General features: G+C 43.8%; 1 protein-coding gene across 1 annotated transcript; it reads right to left on the bottom strand.

The window, feature by feature from the left end:
• Positions 1 to 12,906: 12,906 nt before the first annotated feature.
• On the bottom strand, positions 12,907 to 20,925 carry GNA11 (guanine nucleotide binding protein (G protein), alpha 11 (Gq class)). Its single transcript, XM_009694914.1, has 6 exons — positions 20,743 to 20,925; positions 19,011 to 19,165; positions 17,872 to 18,000; positions 16,330 to 16,459; positions 15,408 to 15,561; positions 12,907 to 13,717 (listed from the first exon to the last, which is right to left on the bottom strand). Exons 1-6 carry the CDS (start codon positions 20,887 to 20,889, stop codon positions 13,527 to 13,529), a joined length of 906 nt encoding a protein of 301 aa, XP_009693216.1. The 5' UTR covers positions 20,890 to 20,925; the 3' UTR covers positions 12,907 to 13,526.
• Positions 20,926 to 22,266: the final 1,341 nt, after the last annotated feature.

Below are 22,266 nucleotides of genomic sequence, written 5' to 3' on the forward strand. Positions count from 1 at the left end.
CGCGGCCTGGAGGAGCACCTTACCACAGGAGGAGGTAAAGTGCCGGGCCGTGTCTCAGGCAGCAACTGACTCCTCCAGGAGGTTTGTTTTCCTCAGAAGGAGGATCCCCGGTGTGCTCCGGAGCCAGGGCAGCCCTGAGCAGACCCAGGCTCTCTACCACCCTGTTCTGCAGCGAGGGGGGTGCACGCAGAGACTGCTGTCCCTCTTGCGCAGACGTCCAGCTCAGCAACCTCCGAGAGCATTCTGCTGAACTCCACAGCCCTGCTGCAGAGCAGTGACGACACAGACAGCCCACACTCCTCACTGACACTCACTCACCTGCCTGGACCACCAGATGAGCTCCTCCACCAGCACCTCCTGGCACAGCCTGCAAGCTGCTCGACTCCTTGCTGTTGGCTTCCAGGCAGCGGTCACATTCACTGCGGGAAGCCAGAGAGTTGAGAGCAATCACACTCTCGAAGCAGCAGATTCATCCCCTCCGCTCTGACTTCTGCCCACCCACATCTATGATCCTACCAAGATGCAGGGTCAGCCAATGGCAGGGGCACAATGTTTTCCCCTTTGGGCAGCCAGTGTCTGGGACCACAGCTTTGACAGGGATCATGGACTCAGAGCCCCCCAGGACTGTGCCGCCACATCTCAACAGGTTACCAGATATCAAGTGAGTTACTAAATGTAATCCTAAACACACTCTTTGTCTGCCAAAAGCAAGTGAGCAGAAGCCTTACCAAGCCACCTCTTGCGCAGAGGACAGGAAGAGCACCAGAGCCAACTGGAATTCAACTATTTTAAATTCAAGATGCAGACAGCATTTTGAACAAGAGAAGGCACAGGAGTGCAAAGGCTCTGCTTCCTGATAACCACAGCACCTGCCCAGCCTCAGCAGAAGACACTATGGTAGGTGCTGCCTTATTTCCCACTGGGGAAGGGAGAGGCAGCCAAGAGAGCCCAAGGACAAGAGGCTTGATAGAGAAGGAAGAGGCAGAGTGCAGGACAGTTGTTTGGGAGAAGGGGAATCCCATGCACTTGCCATGCTCAAAGGGCTTACTGCTTTACAGGAGCTTCACCTTAACGTCCCATTCTGCACTGAGAAGTGGTATTCCTTGTTGCCAGCTTTAGGCATTTGGCTCTGCAGCACATCCTGAACAGTGGGAATATAAGAGCCCTCAGCTGCCCACTCTACGTTGGACAGAAAACCACAGGGAGCCACGGTACAAGGAAGCAGTCTGTCCCTTCAACCCACAGGGCTGTGCTACACATCTACATCGTGTGTTTGGCTCATTCTCAAGCCATGTTCCCCTCATCCTCCACAACATACATGCTAGCTCTCTTCCAGTTCTCTTCTGGAGTCAGATGACTAGGTTCCTCCAGCAGAGAGGCAAGTGCCTTCCCAGCTAGACAGTGTGGAGGCAGATAGTACCAAACTTGACTTTCTCTGCCTGTAGCCAGTGTTGAAGTTGTCCAGCAACCTTCGTGCCTTCAATTGCCCCCTCTTCATGTGCATCTTTACACTATCTCCCAAAGCAGGCATACACTCAGGCCACTGGATGTCACAGTATAAACACAGCATCCTATAGGGGTATGACACCACTGTTTCATTCTTTCTTGCAGATTTCAACAGAAGAAAAAAAAAAAAAATTACCAAAGTCAAAGCCCTATGTGTTTTCTGACCATGAGTAATACAGTGTGCAGAAGAGCTATTGCTATGCCACGTGGATACGACCAGTCCATTCCAGAAGGCAATATCACCAAGAAGCTTGCACACAAGTCAGCTGCACCAGCTGGTTTAGAAGCAAAGGCTTTGGTCCTGGTTCAAGCCACAGACAATATGGACAGCCAGAACACTGACCCTCACTGTAAGCAAGATGACAGCAGCACCTCGCACAGCAAGGTCTTGTGCCGAGGCTGTAAGGCACTGCAATACACAATTTTATCTCAGATCTCTGCCAGTCCATAAAAGGGTGAAGTCAATCTGTAGCAATAAAGGAAACAGAAATGGGAGTATTGCTCCTGTCCCCATGCTTTAACCTTATCATTACCCTTCTCTTCCCACAAGCCCGTGATACTGAGGTACAAACCCCAGAGAGTCAACCCTAATTTTGGTGTGTCAGGAAAGAAATCAAACCCAAAGATTCAAGAGATTTTTGTGCCAGGTTATACTGGGAAACAAGAGTGAAAGATGCAGGTATTAGCTCATTAGCAACCCATAAAATCAGGATGTTTCAGTGCTGCATATTACAGTAGCGGCCAGATGCCCTGGTGACAATGATTCTCCTGTCCGAGGAGCTGTATGTGCATGCAGTAGAATCAGTCCTCACTCTGAAGATGCTAAAGAAACATGGTGAAAGGCAACAGTGGCATGGACTTGCTTAAGGCTGTGCAACAGTGAAGCTGGGAGAACCACCTCAGCATCCAGAGCAGCATTTCTGGCCCTAGTCACCCAGTGGTTCTCACATGCAGTCAGGCACACACGCTCCCCCCAGGTACTTCCAGCTGGTACTTTGGGGGACTCCCTCCCTCTGTCACATCTGCTACCCCATGGCCCCTCTCAATTCTCCCCCATCCCACCTCTGCCTGGCTGTCATTCAACAGAAAACCAGCATCTTTCCCCCAGTGCAACTCACCAACAAGCAGCAATTTCAGCTCCTGCCAGACTCATCTCTTCTCCCTCAGCATTTTGTTGATTTTGCTGTTGATCAGAATGGCAGCTTTATCCTCCTCCAACAGGAAACATGGACAGATGTGGCGGCAGCAGCAGCACTGAGCCACGGAGGCTGGGGCAGGGGTGTGGGTGTGTGATTTCGGGAGAAGGCGGCTGCAGCTCTTCGGGGCAGAGCACAGTTTCGGGCAGGCTTTGGCTTCGTCCCTCCCTGCTCCACCCTCCAGCCCTCTGCATGCCGCTGTGGCTGGACTCAGGCAGGTACCAGTCAGGGAAATCCTGACGAGCCCTCCATCACACACAAGCGTTCATCAAGACAGATTGAGTCATTCAGGACTTTTTAGTGAAGTTGGCAGCAAAGAGAAGAACCACACATTCCCACCATGGCCTGACAGTCAGCAAACATTTTCTTCCTACATTTTGTGGTTTAAGATAAAAAAAATAAAGATCCACCTCTTCTAGAATAGAGCTTGAAAGTACTACATCTGAAATAAATGAATCTGGAGATTTGGCAAGTGACCTAGCAAGAGACTGAAAACAAACATTTCCATCAGGTGCTTAGGATTTAATTGACAAAAATAAACCAGACAAGGATAAACCCACTCTGCCAGGTCCCACTAAGTTTTCAAGTTAACAACAGTTCCCCCAGAAAAACAATTTCAGTATGTCCCTCGCCACAGTTCTACCACGTGTGACAGAAGTGCCAATCGAGTCCAAGTTACAAAAATGGCTAAGCCTGCCAGGCTGTGCTTTCCATTGCCCTGCACAACCTGTCATCCACAAGCCATGCAGGGAAAAACCTCACATTCTGGGAAACACCACATCCTTCCCTGGCCCAGGCTGGGTGGTCCACAAGCAATAGAGACGAACAGTGAACCCCCACCTCCAGCTCAGAGAGAACGATCTTAAGGAAAAAACAGCTTCTTGCTTCCTCATCTGACACATCTCACACTATCACCTTTGCCCCAAGGAGGGAAGGGAAATGGAATCTGACATCTACAGATTCAGGCTCTTAAAAACAAAGCTACCCAGTCCAAGGGGCAAGGAAGCTCCTCTGTGCCGCCGCGAGCCACCGCTTTCAGTTCCCCACGCATGCCGAGGCCTCCTGCCATGAGAGGAGTGACTCACCCATAAGAACTGGGCAGCCCAGAAACCCTGAAGCCGACTGCACAGAGCGAGAACCAGACCTATCATTGCAGGCACTCCCTCTGTCCTTGCAGGTCCTCAGCGTCAACCTGCTGCTCATTGGCATATCCTAAACTACATCAGTCTGACTGAATTCATTTTAATTGGTGAGGGCATCTGCACATCAGCAAACCCGCTGATCTGAAGGAGACCTGAAAGAGCACGCTCTTGTCCACCAGCTGCAAATACAGGGCATACAATCCAGGCTTAGTGCCCATCAGCCAGCTTCTGCATTCGTATGATGGAAGTGAAACACAGGCAAGTACAAGTGAATGCAGAGAACCTCATCTTCTGAAATTTGAAAGCCAGAAACTTTTTGAGTAAAAACTTCAGATCAGAGAAGTGCAGGCTCTTCCTGGCAGTAAAAAGTGACAGTAAACATCATCTATTCTCTACAGAATTGCAGGAGAAAAAGCCAGAAGAAAGCTTTTTTGAGAGGGCCTTTCCGCAGACGTAGCACACACGCACAATGCAACCACAGTGAAGCGAGAATGAAGGAGTCATCTGTACAATCCACATCAGCCACCTGGACATCTTTCACAGGGTAGCTGCTGCTGGTAGGGGAAGGCAAGGGAAGGAGTGTGATGGACGGTGAAATGATGAACATATTCTATTTTACATAGACAAAGGGCATTCCAAGACCTGTAACTTTGAGGTTTAGCTTCAAACAAGCATGAAAACACTAACTCCACTTGCTTTTTCTCCCCAAGTGGATCTCCAAACATACTAGTTTTGACTGGGATTCCAGGTGAGACATTGGAAAAATTTCATAGTCTATCCAAGCCTAATGCAGGGCAGGGAGGAGAGGAGGAGTTTTGTAATAATCTTTGATTTATATGGATCATCCTGTCCTCTAAGCAGGCCTGGTTTCTCTCCGTTCTTCACTGCAATAACCACTCCCACCAAAACATTGGAGGTCCAGGATCTCCGAGCTGTGAGGCGCAGGAACCCCGGAGAGCGTCCTCCTGCTGCAACGACACCGCCAGACCAAAACACTCAGGAGAAGATCTGAGCCTGCACCTGCAGAACAAAGATCTCGCTGTCCTTGATGCCATGTTTACTCTGGCCTTAACTATCACCGCGCACTTTGGGGGTTACAGCTGGGGAATGAGAGACCCAGCTCTCCACACCAGGAATGACAGAACTTGACTCTTCAGAGAGGAGATGAATTTGACACGAATCTGCCCAGCTGAGGTGTGGAGCCTGATTCATAACCAAGCAGTGGGGATGTGCCAGTAATAGAAATAGCAGTCAGACAGCTGAAGACATTTAAACAACCATTGGAGAAAAATGGGGTAAAATCTGACTCTATTTTTAGAGGTACCCAGGTAGTTTTGTAGCACATAAAGGTTTTGAATTTTACATTATTTGCATTCCTCTAACTGCATAGAAAGGAGGGAGGGAAGAAAAAAAAATTTAAAAATCTGTTTAAAGCACAGGAATCCAACATATTTCTTGAAATAAGAACAGACAAATGAAATTCTAAAATCAAAGCCATGGGGACAAAGTTTACAAAACTACTCATAAGAACATCTGACTTTCTGAATCCAAACTTGGGTTTTCATCTGGAAGTTTTGACCAAGCCAAATTTGACAATCACCTCCTGTTCTTAAACTGTTTCAAGCCTACAGGTACGCTTCAGTTTGCAGGTTACAATAAAAGTTTCCCGACTATAAGAACACAATCTCCAAAGAAAAGCAGCAGTCAGACTGAAGTTTTTGTGTTAAAAGAAAAACCCTAATGGGTTTTATTTTTCAAGATGTACTTTTGGGGAGTGTTTGCCCTTCCTTATATTCACCTTTGCCTAAAGGGGACTTGTTAGAGCCCATATAGTGTCTGCGGCAATGCTGGATACCAAACACTAGACCAAAGTTTTTAAGATTCCAAATAGTTTTCCAAACCTAGTAATTCAAAACGTCTTAAAGCCCACCAGGTCATTCACGTGACTAAGAAAAGCTATAACTGAACAAAGTTATCAATGATTTTTGCTGTGGATGATGCTGCTGCACAAGGAGAGCACATTTACGCCATGGGTTTTACGTGCACACAGTGCCCTCTTTGGGTTAGCAAGAGCCTGTGTTCTTCAAGGTTCTGTCTCTAAACAACTTCTCAATTGATCCAAAAAACTTACCTCTAAAAAACCTTTTTCAACAAAGCATAAGATTGCAGTTGGAAAGTAAATCTGTGGCTAAGCCGAGAAAGGCACCTCTTTGTCCTAGCGTTCTTTACGACATTTAATCTGCTCTGCATCGAGTGTTGCAAAGATGACATCAAGCTGAGACTTCTTTTCTAATCTGGCTGCCAAATCCTTTCTAGGAGAATTCCAAGGATGTTCTCATCCTACATCGCCTCTACTTTGCAAAGAGCCTCACTGATGCTATCAGCTGTTTGCAGTATTAGAGACTGAAGGTCTGAGCCACTGGGAGGGAGTATACGAACCAGCATAGCAGGAGAGACCTGCCTTTTGGATGCTTCATACAAACACCATTTATTTCCATGGCCAGGAGCTATAGATACACACCTGAGATGAAGGGAGGAGCAATTCTGGGAGCAGTGCATAGAAGCGGCCAGTGACAACCAGTAACAGCACCTGACTGGGCATGCAGAACAGCCCCCAGGCTGCATCTATAGTCCCTGCTGAGCCACATCCTCGTCTATCTCGGGAGCTCAGTCACCCAGAAGCTTTCATGCAGCCTAAATGTTGAGTCTTGTCATACAGTCCAGTATGGAAGCCACAAAAACTCTTCAGAAGCCATGATTTCTCAACCCAAGGTGATACAGACGTTACAAAAATTGCTTGTAGAGGTGTAAATTCCTGATCAGACTGCATCACAGAAGACAAAACAGCTTAAAGACAACTATACTGAACTGGTATGCCCAAGGAGAGTACACAGACGTGAGTTCATTATAGAAATTGCTAATGGTGCTAGCTTTTGCTGGGAAGCTACTGAGAATCTCATGGACAGACCACCACACATACAATTTATTTTCAACTAGCTTTACAAACTAAAGAGAAGGAAGGAAGACGATTTTGTCCAAGGTGGTTTCTGGAGACCTTCATTTCCATCCTGACTATTTCCCATCAGTTCTTACCGCTTTTGTTTGCAGGGACACATACACTATAAAAACATTTTAAAAAACAAAACAAAACCAAACCAACCAAGAACAAACCCCAAAAGCTTTTCTCCAACTGCATTCCAAAGCACTACCTTCAGAAAGAGGTAATTGCAGTATTTATTCAAATGCCTTCACACCAGAAAAGACTGGCTTCTGCAATGGAGGGACTCATGATTTCCATGTTCTGTCCTTGAGCTATCTGGAGCTTACCACAGTGACTGCTAGGTATGATAAAAGCAGGCAATGAAATGGGAGATAGGACCCAGCAGCCCTCAGAGGACCGATGGATGTTCTGCATGGGAAAACAAAAACATAGAGGCTGAGAGTGCTGGATGGGTGCCCCTCACTGAGCCTGGGGTCCGGGAAGTCACTGCTCTTGACAGTAATGTTGCATCAAACAACAGCTGCCATTCAAACAAGCCAAGCTGGTACCATGCCTCTGACCTGCATAGCACAGACTGCAGAGTCCTGCATAAGGCAACTTGCGGTCAGGCTAGACACAGGAGAGAAAGCCGCAGTGAAAGCAGGGAGGCATTATATTCCTGCTTTATAAATTTCATATGACATTTTATTCTTCTCATGCTGGACAGATGCTTCCCTAGCTTTCGCAAGAGAGCAAATGTAATGCTCAAAGAAAAGAGCTTTCTCCTGCCATGAGTATGATGGCTGTCCAAGCACAAGGCAAATCCCAAATTCTCTCTCCTTTGCTGTCTTCTTCTGCATGGGATTTTTTTAATACCAAAAACCTGGAAATTGATTTCTTTAACATCTAGGTCCACCTATGTACACAATCCCAAGGAGCTGTTCCGGTGTTCGCAGTGATGTGTAACAGCCAGGTTTGAAGCGACTTTCAGGACTAACAAAACCCCAGGCCCTGGGCCAGCACACCTTACCAGAAAACTCACCTGGCCCACAGCCCAGTTCTGACTGCCCTCTTTTCCGAAGAGTCCCTTGAGGGCAGGTTGCAGGCGAAGGGAATTGTCCAGGGAGCAGCAGGCTGCTCCATGCCACAGTCCCTCCTGGGTTCCCAAGAATTCTCCTTCCAGGATGGGGTACTTCCTGCAAAGGACAAAGGAGCCAAGGGCCTCTCACCCCCAGCTGCTGAGGTGGAGGCTAGGAGCTCACTGTCTTGCTGGAAGTGGTTTACTCAGTCTATGTTTGACGGGCCCTTGGCAAAGACAACAACTGTGAGCAAGCTGCATGAATTGTTCTATCTGCTGCCGCTCCCAGCTGAACACTCCAAGACAAGCAGGAACCCAACCTCCTGCACATACACTGAACGAGCTGCAACGCTTCAGAGACAGCACCCGTACTGCACACCTGCAGCAAGTATGGGCAATTTGCACATATGTCACAGCTGGAGGCTGCAAAAGGCCAAAACACAAGTCCCTCTCCCATTCAGTTGGGAATACTGGGCATTAAAGACTTTACCTTCTTCCTTGAAGAGTCTGCATCTGTCACTATGCTTTATTTAAACAGAGCATATTATACGCTCTTTGCAAAGAATGGCACATACATGACCCACATGGAGCTGAAGGAAATAACCAACCAAACACGCTTCTTTCAGCTATTTCATGCTTTCCAGCTGGTGAGAACACAGAGCTACTGAGAAAAGCAACGTACATTCACTCTTAATTAGAAACCAGCAATGACAAAAATACCTGGCAGTATTATGGCCAACCAGATCGGAGTGATCTTCCCGGTTCAAGACAAAACAGAGCATCTCAGGCTGTCCAGTACCTGCAACTTCACCTGTGCATTAAATGACATAGAAGGGAGCAGAACATCCTTGGTTGCAGCTTCCTGAAAACACAGGAAACCTTACACATAGTTATGACATCTCTACCCACTCTCAGCTGATTTAATCTGAAATTCCTGGGGAACAATCCTAGGGAAGGAGAACTAAATTCTAGGAACTCCATCCCAGGAAATCCCTTTGTGAAAGTTTTCAGAGTCATCCATCCCTGAACTCCTAAAGGGATAAATTTAAGCAGTGTGTCATATCTCAGTCCACGGTGCTAACAAACAAGACTGGAAGCAGGTCTGGTCCCACCAACATTTCTGCTATTGGCAACATATATCCTGCAAGAAATGTGCCTGAAATGGGCTGACACTACAGCAAGAGGCAGCATTGAATACTGACAACTTCACTTGGCAATTCTACTCCAAAATCCTGTAAAATTTTAAGTCAAGGTGCCATCATTGCATCCCTTCATCTTGAAACCCCAGTCAGCCATGATTCACACTTCAGTTCAGAATTATTAGTCCAGTACGTTATATATAGTTATTGCGCATTATCTTATACTTACCAAAACACACTTTGTTTCTATGCCTGAAAGTCCTGATTTTCTGAGCAGGGACAACATTGCTAGCTAGGAGGGCAGAGTGTGCTTCAGTCCTGTGGGATGCCGGTCCCACAGGGTACAGAAGTTGTTAACCCAATCAGAAGGAAGGGGAGAGGAGAGACAGGAGTGAAGAAATGCATGCATGACCACCACAGCTTTTAGGAACAAAATTTATTCCAATTTCAAACAGAGAATTTATTTCAGGAGAAAGATATGAAAATCCATTTCCATCAGATATTCTGTAATAAGGGTTGTTGCCCAGCAGTCAAGAGTGGGATCATTCCAAGAAACAATCACACTCCTGGACTGGAATGAGACAGTTTGGAGCCTGAATAGATCCTGACACTGGGCATCTTATTCAGAAACTCCTTTACCCTACCCTCTTCCCTCCCCCCACCCCAACACGCACAACAATACATGCATTGCAAATGACAAGGTTTAAAAACAGCATTTTATATAGTATCTTTTTAAATAGGATAATGTTTAAATTGTCTTAAATCAGGATCCTATAATATACAAGTATAACCAAATAATTTCCACCACATTGGCACTTGTAAAGAGTCTCTGGCACTACTAAAGAAGGGGCATTGGCACAAACCATACTCTTAAAAAACTGGGTGCTGCGTAACACACTGTCTCTGCTGGACTCTAACAACCTGGGCTCTGTACAGTACAATACAATGGTCAGCACACTCCGGAAGTACTTTTTTTTCTTTTCAAACCAATAAAACACATGAAGAAAAAACATAGTTGAACGCAAGGCCAACATTGCTAGGAAGCAACAACAAGAGACCAAAGAATCCAACTCCAGGAGAAGGGGAGACAGGCAGAAAGGGCAGGAGCTATCTGACACGCTGAAGCAGGAAGGGGCTGTTGCTCACCAGGTAGCCAATCCACACAGAATGGTGCAAAGAAATGGGATGGTCCTCTCCTCACTGACTTCAAGTTTCAAACTGGTTCAAAGTATGTTGGTTTCTTCAGTAGAACAAAGATAAAAAGTGCACAAGGAGCAGAGGTTAGCCAAGAGACCACTTCCTCAGACTCAAGATTCTAGATTCTCTACAAGAACCCAATTCCACCTCTTTTCTGAAGGTCAATCTGTTGTCTCAACCTGCAGAAAATTCTGACTGGCCATACTTTCAGAAAAGATGATATAGGCAAATTTGGTTTAAGGTTTGGCACTTTTGCTAGGGCAGGTATTTGTCACAAGGCCAGCCAACAGAGACATGAACCAGTTCCGCAAAAAAAAGCTGGAGGCACACACACTACTGCTTGCTAAGAAAAGCATGTGCTAACACTGGTATCTTCTCACATATAATATAGTCCACAGACAACTCCAGATTACATGTACAAGTCTGACCCATTCCTCCTCTACTTCAGAATGAGGTTTCAGGAACTCCTAAGACAGCCATCATATAATGTTCACCCCCTCCCTTCACAATAATCATCACACCAAATCAGTTATCAGGCCAACAGCTACACCAAGGAGTTCCTCAGTAGTGTACAGCCCATGCCTAAATCCTTGTGCCCATAGCCTCCCACAGTTCCCCATGACAATGCAGATTCACTCTGCAAGAGACAGAAGCTGAGATCACTCCTCCTGTGCCAGAGCAGCAGCTCTTAAAGAAGGGGAGGATACAAAATAAAAAGAAGTTTCTGATTCAGGTGGAAGTACCACCATCATTCACCTTGGAAAAAAAAAAACTTCTAGGAAGTTATTTCCAAGAACCTGTACATCTCAGTGCCAGGTTTGTTGCTGGCAAGAGTTGTAGTGTGAACCTTTTACAAGAGGATCACAGAAGCGGAAGAGGCTGGTGCTGCCATCTGCTTCAGATGAACAGCACTTAGGATACATGATGATTATAAATTCCTCTTTATAGGATAGTTTCTACAAAATGAATCATTTTGGCATAAAGACAAAAAAAAGCAGTAAAACTGATGCAAAGCTGTCTGACACATGGGAATCCCTCTCATTCCTCCCAAGTGTTAAATGCAGTCCAGAGCACGGCTAGTCTAAAGAGATGCTGCGTTTCCCTCAGCATCACCACCCAGCCAGACTGGCTCTTCAACTGTTGGTCCCATAGCTGCTGTTCCAACTTGAGCTCTCTTATCACTCTTCGCAGAGCTTGCTTTCTTCTGTAGTGCTCTGAGACATACAGAGGCTTCCCTCAGCTATTCCAGAAAAGAGGGACCTATAAACAGAATCACTCAAGATTACGTCCCTCCATATTTTAGTGTTCTAGATCAAAGCATCTTAAGCATCTCAGACAGTTAAGATTTACTCTTACACGTTGTGCAAAACACTGATGTAGTGCTCTGTCTACAAAAGAGACAAAATATCAACAGCCCCCTTCAACAGTGCAGCTCATTTAGTCTCTATCTACTGGCAGCCTGCTAGCCTTCAAGGGGGCAATCAGAGAATTTGGACCCAATGCTACTTGTTGGAATTGAAACAGAAGCATTAGTGATGGCTAAATGACACACGTCCAGAGGTGGGTCAGATTTCCCTGTTTCCTACTCAATCCTTGCCTTGCCACTGCAGTTATCTTCCAGGCCGGTAACAGGTCTTCAGCACATTTGTTCACTTGCCTCAGCTCCTGGAAAAAGCGCTCTAATGTGCAAAGGCTTCACATTCTTCTGCTTAGTGGAGTTTCATTTGGCATCTAGAATCCAGAACTACTTCCACTCTTCCTTCCACCTGCACCAGCAAACCCTGCCATCTCTGCCTCTACTCTCCTGCTAAAGAAAAGTGCAACCACAGCAGGACTTTCTGGATTCCATAGCAGCTGTGTGCTCCAGCCATGACTACTGTAACTTGATTATCGCATGCACCCTGGAGCAAGTATGTGTGCAAGTCTTCCAAAGAGGATCCATACTCCTCTAAAGAAAAACACAGCAGCATGTGCCTCAGGGGAATGCATAAACAGGAGAGAGAACTGCCACTCCCTCCAAGAGCTATCATCAATCTTTTCAAGTAATTCTACCTACATCCCAAAGTTTGTCACCCACCAACTCTGGGCCTTTCTAAAAATCTGCAAGCTGGACAAGACCGAGGAATTCTTACAAAGTCATTCAACACACTGGCACAAAATGCAATAAACAAGGCTTGTTTGCTACTAGCAGCAGGAAAAGAACTAGACAGTGGCACGAGACTAAGATTTTCAATCCAGCCAAAGTCTGATGTTTAAATGCCACAATTACTCAGTGTGCTTTTGATATCTGCTGCATAGAGAAGTTGCTCACTTGTTGTCATATACTCTACTCAACAAAACACAGCTTCTCTCTGCAAATTGAGCCTTGTGCACACGCATGCACTTGTGGTGTAGGCGGGATGTGTGTATGTGTGTGAAAAAAATAAAAACAAAATAAAATAAAAAAGAACAATTACAGTCAGGCACTTCCCCAGGCTCAGCAGCTATTGCTCCAATAGCTTCCATCATTTGTAGTCCATGAACAAAATACAGCAACATGTAGCAAACCATGTATAGAACATCAATAATTTAAAAAAAAAAAAAAAAAATCACAGTCTCCATACCTTTTATAATTGATAAGAAAAAATAACTCAGAACTAGAACATATAAAGAATGGAAAAGTGATGGCTTTTTTGTTTTGTTTTGCCTTTTTCTTTTTTTGCACAATAGTTGGAGAGCAATTGCTCCTCCCCAACATTTCATCACAGTGAACCATGGAGCGTGTCCTGGGGAAGGGAAGGGAAAAAAGGCGGGGTGAGGGAAGCAAGCAGGATTAGCAAATTACACCGGAGGCACCCTATAGCACAAGGCAAAGGGACCAGTAGCATTCTGCACTCCCACAGTCCAGTGAATTCACAATCTCACCTAGAAAGTTGGGGTTTTTTTCTATATATACCATGGGAATGAAAAGGGGGGGGAAAAAGTGGCAAAGCAACAAAGGAAAGCTCAAGATGAGACTGCCTTAGCTGTTTGGCAAAAATTAAGAAGTAAGCAAGGTGCTGAAGAAATGAGGCATATCCCCGTTAACTGTGAAATAAAAGCAATTTGTTAAAAATATGAAATCAACTACTCTGTGGACAGAGACATGAGACTCCAGGATAACACTGAGCACTTGCCACTCCACAGATCAGACAATTTGCAATCATTACATCATCAAAAATTAAAACTTTTTTTCCTGTCATATTTAAAATTTCTTTTTTTGTCTTTTCTTCACAATGAAGCCTCTCAAGGGGCCAAGAGCAGAGCAGGTCAAACCAGGTTGTACTCCTTCAGGTTGAGCTGTAGGATGGTGTCCTTGACAGCTGCAAAGACGAAACGGATGTTTTCTGTGTCTGTGGCACATGTGAAGTGAGAATAGATGATTTTATCGCTGTCAGGATTTAAATCCACAAACATCTTGAGAATGAACTCACGGGCTGCCTGTGCATCCCTCTGCGGGCCTACAGCAAACAAAGAAACCAGTTAATGGATTTATGCTAACCACATCCCCTGGTTTGATCCATCAGAATATAATTGCTAGTGTACTTTTTCTTATGGGTTACAGAGCTATAAAGAAGGAATTAAGATCATTTACTGCATAAAAGTCCCAGGAGCTGAAGTGTCTTATGCTTTTCAGTTATCTAACCAAAACCTACAAAAGGCATTTTTCCAAGGCTGAGAGTTTTGACAGACACCAAGGCATCATTTCAGACCATGCATTTGGTATAACCCTGTATACGCTGCGTTCACTAGGTAACAGTGACAGATGCTGGATATACATAACACAATGCTCTCCTCTAGAGATCGGATGTATATTTCTTCCTAACACACAGATGGATCTTATGTGCCTAAGGACACAAGCGTATGTTTTACAGACAAAGGTCATCTTCGGCCAAAAGTGCAGTCTGTCCTAACTGGCTGGTCAACTCACAGGAGCTAAAAACTGGAATTTTTGCCAGTATTGACTTCATATTGCTGACAACTCCTCAGAAAAAATTCACCTACTGATATTTCTTTCACAGTACTGGTGTTGTCACATTCTCCGTGGCAAGGACCATCTCTTGAGAAGTGGCCTGATGGGCTACCTCCCACTCACAAGCCATGCAGCATCCCTGGAAGAGCTACAGTAAATACTTACATGAAAAAACTGAAAGTATATGACACTTCCTGATGTTGCGATCTTGTCTCCAGCTGTTAAGTTATATTAGAAGTACACACTATTTGATCGATAAGCTCACCAGTCATTCCCAGCCTGCTGTAAAAACATCATGTTTTCCACTACCGACAATTTCAGAGTGCTTGTGCTTTCAGACAGCAGGGGGCATGAAACTCCAGAAGTGGGAGGACAACTAATAAGGAGCAATTTCATTAGCCATTTAAAAGACAACTTTTGTCTGCAAAATGGCAATTCTTTCTTTACCTTGTATTTTTAAAGCACATAATGACAAAAGTTAATACATGAGAGCATGGCAAGAAGTGTGTTGCCTAATCCCATTCTCCACTACTTTTACTAATTTTCAGCCCTGTGCAGATGTGTTACCAGCCAACTTTAAATGCACTCAACTGAAAAGCTTGAAATGCTATCTTGGCTAAGGAATTTTGCTTCAGATGCGAATTTCTCTGTTTCACATAGGTATTATTTTTCCACAGCTGCAGATAACACACTAAGAAGAATTTCTGGCTACCTGAGATTTTTCAGCACCATCATTTGAACAACATAGATAGTTGACCAGTCAGTTTCTCAAAACAAGTACTGAAGTCACCTCTTGACTAGAGGGTTAAATGCCCAGTATACCAGCGAATTGTCACATGTTTATGAAACAGGTTACATGCACAAGCATACAGGTAGGGAAGTTAGACTTCCATTATTTAATACTTCGAAGCACATATTGCAGGGGTGGGGGGTAGGGTAATTCTTCATCTAGGAGAGCTTCATTATTTGATCATTCAGTCAGACTCCATTTATCTACATATGACTAAGACATTTTTGTGACGTTTCCTCATTGTTGTAGGTAGTAGGTATTCCTTCTCAAATTAGGATGTTTTCCCCATCTCTAGATCTGAGTTTTCTCTAAAAAAACAAAAAAATTCTAACCAAACCACCTTCACCCCTTCTTCTAGATATAGTGTTCCTCCTTAAAAAACACTCACCATCAAACTCTGGGAAATAGTCAACGAGGTGGGAATATAGGATCTTGTCTTCCAACAGATCTTTCTTGTTGAGAAAGAGGATAACAGAAGAGTTTTGGAACCATGGATAAGTGATAATGGTTCGAAAGAGAGCTTTACTCTCTTCCATCCGGTTCTGAAATAAGAAAAAGTAAGCCTTGTTTTCACAAATGAGCACTAAGATGCCTTTCTACTACCTGCATGCGTACTCAGATCTGTATCGATCCAGCATCTTAGATATTGTACACAGAACATTTTGGCCCCATGTACATTCTGGCTCAAACTGTGCCGATAAATGGAAAGGAAATGCAAAATCTGATGGACTAAAGCTTCATTTAATTGGCAAGCCATTCATATCAAAAGGCTTAAAAGTCATTTTATGCTTTGACAGTTATGTGAGAAGACTGGCCACGATACTTTGTGAAGATGTTTTGTCTAATAGAAAAGGAATAACTGCTGTTACCTAATGGCATTTTTTAAATCTATTAGCAAGTGCAAGAAATCAGTATTGCACCTTCAAAGAGACCAGTCACTATCTAACAAGACAGCAGTCACAGCACAAAGTAATTCCGTGTGGAAAAGAGCAATGGGTGATAATTTTAACAGCATGCCATCACATTGCACAGTACCTTCTAAGGCACACAGAACTCACCAATTTCAGAGTTATTTCAGTATTATTTGAGAAGTACAGATGATTTGAATGCACTGTGCATTTTCCATTCTCAGGGACATTGTGACCCATTGAGGCTCATGTTCCCTTTGCAACAGGAAGAACTGAAGGCCAAAACCAACAATAGTTGCTAATCCAACTTGGCACCAAGCACTTCGGTACCAACCTCCAAGAAGCCAGAAACATTCCTCCTTTCCTTCCACCCTCCTGCAGAGTTCCCATTCTTTGGCTTACCTCGTTATCAGATTCCACCAGAACTTGGTCATATTCACTAAGTGCTACTAAAAACATGATGGAAGTCACATTTTCAAAGCAATGGATCCACTTCCTTCGTTCTGATCTTTGACCTCCAACATCCACCATTCTAAGAAAGTGAAATACATACAGTATCACAGAATTAGCTACAGTTCTCTATCTGAATGCAAAGGACCAGCATACAATGAGAACTAATGCGGCTCTTTACCATTCAAGTTAACCTGGCAAGGGCATGTAAGAGTATGTGCTTGCTAGCATTAAGTTTACAAAATATCCTGTTCCAGAAATACATCAAACTGAAAGGATAGCCATAGGCGAGTGATACCAAATTCAAATCCCAAATATCAGCATTACCATTTTTAGTTGCATTCTGCTCTGGTTTGCTAAGTAGCAGTCCTGAGTCTGAAAAGACAAGTCCTTCAAAACCCTGTTCTGTCAAATTAGCAAACTATTTTTTATTAAAGTATCTGTTTGCCTCAAAACTTCTCTCGCACAGAGAGCTTTCTTTAGTTATTAAACTTTTCTTAGAATGTGCTGTTTAAGAGTTACACACTTCAGCTCCTCAGTTTCAAGTCCCACCTCTATAGTATGCTAAAATTATTTTGTTACTCACCTAAAGTGCAACACACATAGTCCACCTTTGATAAAACCCTATACCTATTTCATAGGTCAGCAAACCCAAACAGGGAAAGTAACTTTCGTATATATCTGTAACTGAATGGTTTAAGAGAGAGCATATGGGCTTCTTTATTCCTCTCTTGTAACATCAACACTGCGGTAGAGAAGGGCATAAAGCACGTAAGTACCGGAGGGCTAGGGAGAAAATTGCTTTGCCATAGGCAGGCATGTCATTGTGCTCTTTATGCCATGCTTGATTGCTGGCTCAAGTGTCCAAGTACCATCTATTGCTGCAGCAGCATAGGCAGCAAGTTTTGGTGTCACCCTGAGCACAAGGTAGGCACAGAAAACCATCTCTGAAGGCAGATGCTAAGTATCACATACAAGGAAGTATTTCTGCACAAAAAGTGATCTCTTTTTGAAGAATTAAATGGTCAAAGTTGCTCGAGCTAAGCATTCTTAAAGGGAAATACATTTGAAGTCAAGCACTGCCCAGACCAAACTTCCTCCTCCCCTTGATGGCGTGAGCTACCAACAGTTCACTCAGCTGCCTCACAAGCCACCACTTCAGCCTCAGATACCAGCAATGCAATCCTTCCCAGGAAGGACACCAATCTCTGCAAGATGGTTAGTTGGGCTTTAAATGTCAATGACTTAAAAGCATCTTCTGTTTTGAGACAGTCATTGCTTCAGCTTCAAGTTTTCCCTTAATCAGAATAAGATGTTACATCATTCCTACTACAGGAACACCTGTCAGCAGATACTTCATAACATCACAGTACATACATCCACTCAAGCCTCTCAACTAAGCACCTGGACACTCTAAAGCAATCGAGAACTCATCCTTCCTGAAACCGTATCACTCCTCTCAGTTCAGCTGTAACATAAATACACCTTCAGTACCTGAAGATAATATTCTCTAGGTCAAAGGGGTACTCTATGATACCAGTTGTAGGAACTCTAACCCGTAGCACATCTTGCTGAGTTGGTAGATATCCTGGGGTAGCGATACGATCCACGTCGCTAAGATAGCTACAAGAAGCACAATGGAAAAAAAAACTATCTTAGGTTGCAGAACATAAATATACAGATTAAAACACTGCTACACTTAATATTTCCCTAAGCATAACAAGAAAGCCAGAAGTCACCTAAACCATTTAAAATATGATGCGGAAAAGTGACAGAATACATCTTTGGGGAACAGTAATTCACCAGCCATCCCCTTCATGGAGGATAAGCAGATATATTAAGGACAACTTTGTATAGGAGTGTGGAATACAATCTTTACTACAGAGAAAATTTAGGTACAGTGGATGCTTATGTTTCAGAATCAAGTCTCATCTGAGTTTTTCTATTTATAAACGAACCTATGTCACCAGACTTAGATTTTATTAATAATAAATCCATTAAGTTACATTTCCATGTACACCTGTAGGCCAAAGGACAAACCTGAAGAGAAAGAGCAACACTTCTGCTGCCTAAGAGCCAGGACCAACATAGATGGCATAAGGCAGAGACTGTAGCCTCAGGTATACCCGGAAGCAGATGTGTGAACAACTGTCTTTATCACCCACCAGAACACCTCATAATCTCATGAAAAGTAGCAAATGGTAAGGAATTTCCAGATCTAAATCTATCCCCAGATAAACATAGTTTTCCCCATCTCCAGCAAAGCTCTTTGAGTCTGGCTTCAGAAAGGCAAACAAGTTACCAGTTACCTGCTCCCACTGCTCTTTCATCTTAATTTTTCCTAAGGATACTTCTGGCTGATAGAGGCAAAGTGCCTCTTCTCACATGCCTATGATTTTTATCCCAATACACATAGACAGCAGAGACTATGCAGCTCATCTAAAACACTAGCAAGATTCATCCACCTCAACGAAAAAGATAAAAGGTACTTTAAACAAACTACATAGTGAAATCTACAGCAGTGTTCCTGCCCTTTGAAACAAACTCTAGACTTCAATAAAAAAATTGGACAGGTATTATTTGTTAGACCATCACTACCATCTATCAGTGCATGCCAGTGATTATATACTTACTATTTAGCTGAGTCGGAAAGCTGATATTCTCTTCTCCTGTCATAACACTCTTGTATTCCAGGGTCGTTCCACAATGTTTTAATTGCACTTACATATGGCTGCTCAAATGTCATGACCTTTTCTACATCCACTTCCCGGATCAGCACTGCATTGGCCTGAAGATTGGGAGAAAGAAAAAAAAAAGGAGGCGGGGGGGTGTCAGAGGTCAGAGGCAGGGGGTACCTGTCACAGGCAGGCAAAAAATTCTCAGATGAACCAAATCCTTACATTATGACTTCAAGGATCCACATGCTGGTTGTGGATTAGGTTGCTAAGACCAGAGGGACAACTATACATCCAAGATATAGCAGACATCAGCAAAATTCCCCCAAAGCATCATATGCTCCTTCACAGAATAAGCTATAAAACGGCAGCAGGTTTCACCTATCATTAGATCACCAAGTGTTTTCAAACACCATGGTTTCCAAGACAGAGCATTCACTGTGAAGAACCACAGACTGCGCTACTTCTGAGGAGTTTAAACTGCAGTTGGGTGACAAGTTGCTATCTCAGGTTTCTTACAGAAAAAATTTTAAACTACATTTTGAATAGCAATAGAGACATTGTTTCAGCGTACTTCAATCATGATCCCTTTTGAGAGAGAAAATAAAAATGCCCACTCTACAATCTATAAGCAAAGGAATGACTACAGTCATTCGAATAGCCTGTGGCATCTGTGAGGTTATAATCCACGTAGGCTTTTGCCTATATCACCTACATCAGGAAAAATAAAGCACAAAGCCAAGTTCTGCACACATTGGCAGATTATACCTATCAAAAGAACTCCACCATGCCCCAGGTTAAGCACAGGCAAGGCAAGCTTCCTCACACCCTGTCTATTCTCATCACTGAGACTGCAGAAGCTCTCTCAAGGCAAAAAAGGTGTTCAGATTCAGGAACTCCTGGTGCACCATCCAGTCCCTATAAACAGTTGTTAAAAATCAGCTCCAAGTTACTGTATGACAGAACAGATAAAACACAATTACACTTAAAATATTAAAGTACTAAGCATTAAAAGAAGCAAAACATACTAAAAAAAAAATAAATCTAATTTCTTGGGAGCACCCTCCCCCGTCCTCCCCCCAAAAAGCTAAAATAATTTAGACCACATCTGTCTGAAAAATTTATTCCTGGACCCAAAAATCAGTAAGCCAGACTTCAGATCAAATCACTTTTCTGTGGTTGAGACCACAACCCTTCAAGAAAGGTTTGTACCTTTGGTCAGTACCCATCAGAAAAACTGACAGATTGCAGCAATAGTGATAACTACCAGCAGAGGTGTCTTTTGGGTCCAGCAGGTATTTTGTCAGCTTCAAGGTCTGATGTGACTAGTAACTCAGGTAAAGAAAAGTCTAACACATTTAACAATACTGAATCCTTGAAATCAGTAAAAAGAACACCTCTCCAATACCCTATATCGTATCCCAATCCCTTGCTCCCACCACTCACTATGCAGACCAGTGCACAAACCATACCAAGAAAGTTGCTCTGTCTCTTAACACAACCAAGTAAATGGAGTCAAATAGCAACAAAACATCATAAAAAGCAGTCCTTATGCACAAAACATTTATGGGAAAGGGTTCAGGGAAGTTGAGATTGCAATGCAGAAAGACACAAACAAACAGGAACTTAGAAGTCAAACCCTAGAATCCCCATCGCCTAAAGACACGTGCAAATATTGTGAGAAACTTACCTTGTTCTGTTCATATTTGTACAGAATCTTCAGGGTTTCCATGGCCCTGATCATAGACTGCATGGCAGTGAAGATGTTTTGGTACACCAGCTTGGTGAAGCCTTTTTTGTCCTCTTCAGAGTAGCCTGAGCCATGAATTATACGCATTTGCTTAATGAACGTGCTTTTTCCGCTCTCCCCAGTACCTAAAGAATGCAAGAGAGAGAGTTAGGAACCATCACAAGCAAAGCTTGCTTCAGAAGAAAGTAAGCTAACATCAATCACATCATACCCCGAAGTTCCTATTACTATACCCAAGTACACACTACTTCCAACCACTTTTTTCAGTCACTCTCCCAAGTATTAAAAGACAGTCTGGATGGTCCTGCTCATCCCCACTACAAACCTAACAGCATAGAAGGAAGACATCTTGTCCTTTACAGCAGCCTTCAAAAGCAGCTCTGGTACTTATTCCAAATCTCACATTACAGCCCCTCCCACACATTCTGCGTCAAAAGGCCCTTGTCCGTCACACCTGACCTATTCCCAGATACTCCAGCAAGATGCTACAATCACAGCACCAGCCAGAGAGGGACCAGATGCACTCTCAAGCTGGTAAGTACTGCAAACTGAGACAGCAGTGAGTGGGCCAGGGGAAGCTTATTTGCACAGTAAACAGCGAATTTTCTTTTGGTGTGATTTGGCACAAAATGCTCTTCACCCTATAGACTATGTGTCTTTTCATAGAAAAGAACTGAACACAACAACAAAAAAAAAATCTACTCTAGAGGTGGATGGAGCTCAAGAAACCACTTGCTTATCCATATGACATGAACAATCCAGTTAGTGCGTCTGCCTAGCGTCCCAAACTACTGTGCAAACATGTTTGCTCTTAAGGACAGAAATGATAATCATCATTGTGGCAAGATACCTCTACTACTGTTTGCAGCCTCTGGATATTATAGAGGTAAAAATAGCTACTGACAGGGAGTACAGAGCAGGATGTTGCTCACAGCTGTCTGCCTCTGTCTTGATCCGTAACAGACAGCAGGCTGCTCAGCAAGGCTACTGGTTCCTTATTACACAGGTTTACTGCCCCAGAGAATGGGTCTTAGAGCAGATGGGAGGGCAAGACACACTTGCACCAATGCCAGCACACGAAACAGTCCAGCCCTTTCAATGCCTGCTTCCTGCACAGTCAGTTGGGCAGGTCCTCCCACTCCTACATTTATGGTCCCAGAAAAGTGTCATTTAACACGTGAATGCCAACAGATGATATAAAAAGACAGTGGGAACTTTCTAACACAGTAAGTATGAGAGAAAAACATCATCAGATAGAGTACCCATGCTGTTACACAGCCTTGTTAAATTCATGATTCAACTGGTATTATGGAAAGTACCCAGCAACTTCCATTCTCCATATACACCATACCTTTTGTGGAGGGGACGTATGGGTCAAGTCTTGCATGTGACTAGCACACCTCCACACTTCATCCCACAACCAACAGCCTAAGCGTATACCATTGACATTTCTGTTGGGTACTT

Source organism: Cariama cristata, unplaced genomic scaffold (assembly GCF_000690535.1).
Source record: "Cariama cristata isolate BGI_N322 unplaced genomic scaffold, ASM69053v1 scaffold38272, whole genome shotgun sequence".
Classification (NCBI taxonomy): Eukaryota; Metazoa; Chordata; class Aves; order Cariamiformes; family Cariamidae; genus Cariama; species Cariama cristata.

What these genes read in the sequence shown, in the direction of transcription:
- GNA11 (XM_009694914.1), bottom strand. Translation starts at nt 20,889, where the DNA reads ATGCGTATAATTCATGGCTCAGGCTACTCTGAAGAGGACAAAAAAGGC. An exon ending in ACAAATATGAACAGAACAAG is followed by an intron (nt 19,166 to 20,742) that starts GTAAGTTTCTCA and finishes CCCAATCTTCAG; the next exon opens with GCCAATGCAGTGCTGATCCG. An exon ending in CTTTCCGACTCAGCTAAATA is followed by an intron (nt 18,001 to 19,010) that starts GTAAGTATATAA and finishes TGCTTCTTGTAG; the next exon opens with CTATCTTAGCGACGTGGATC.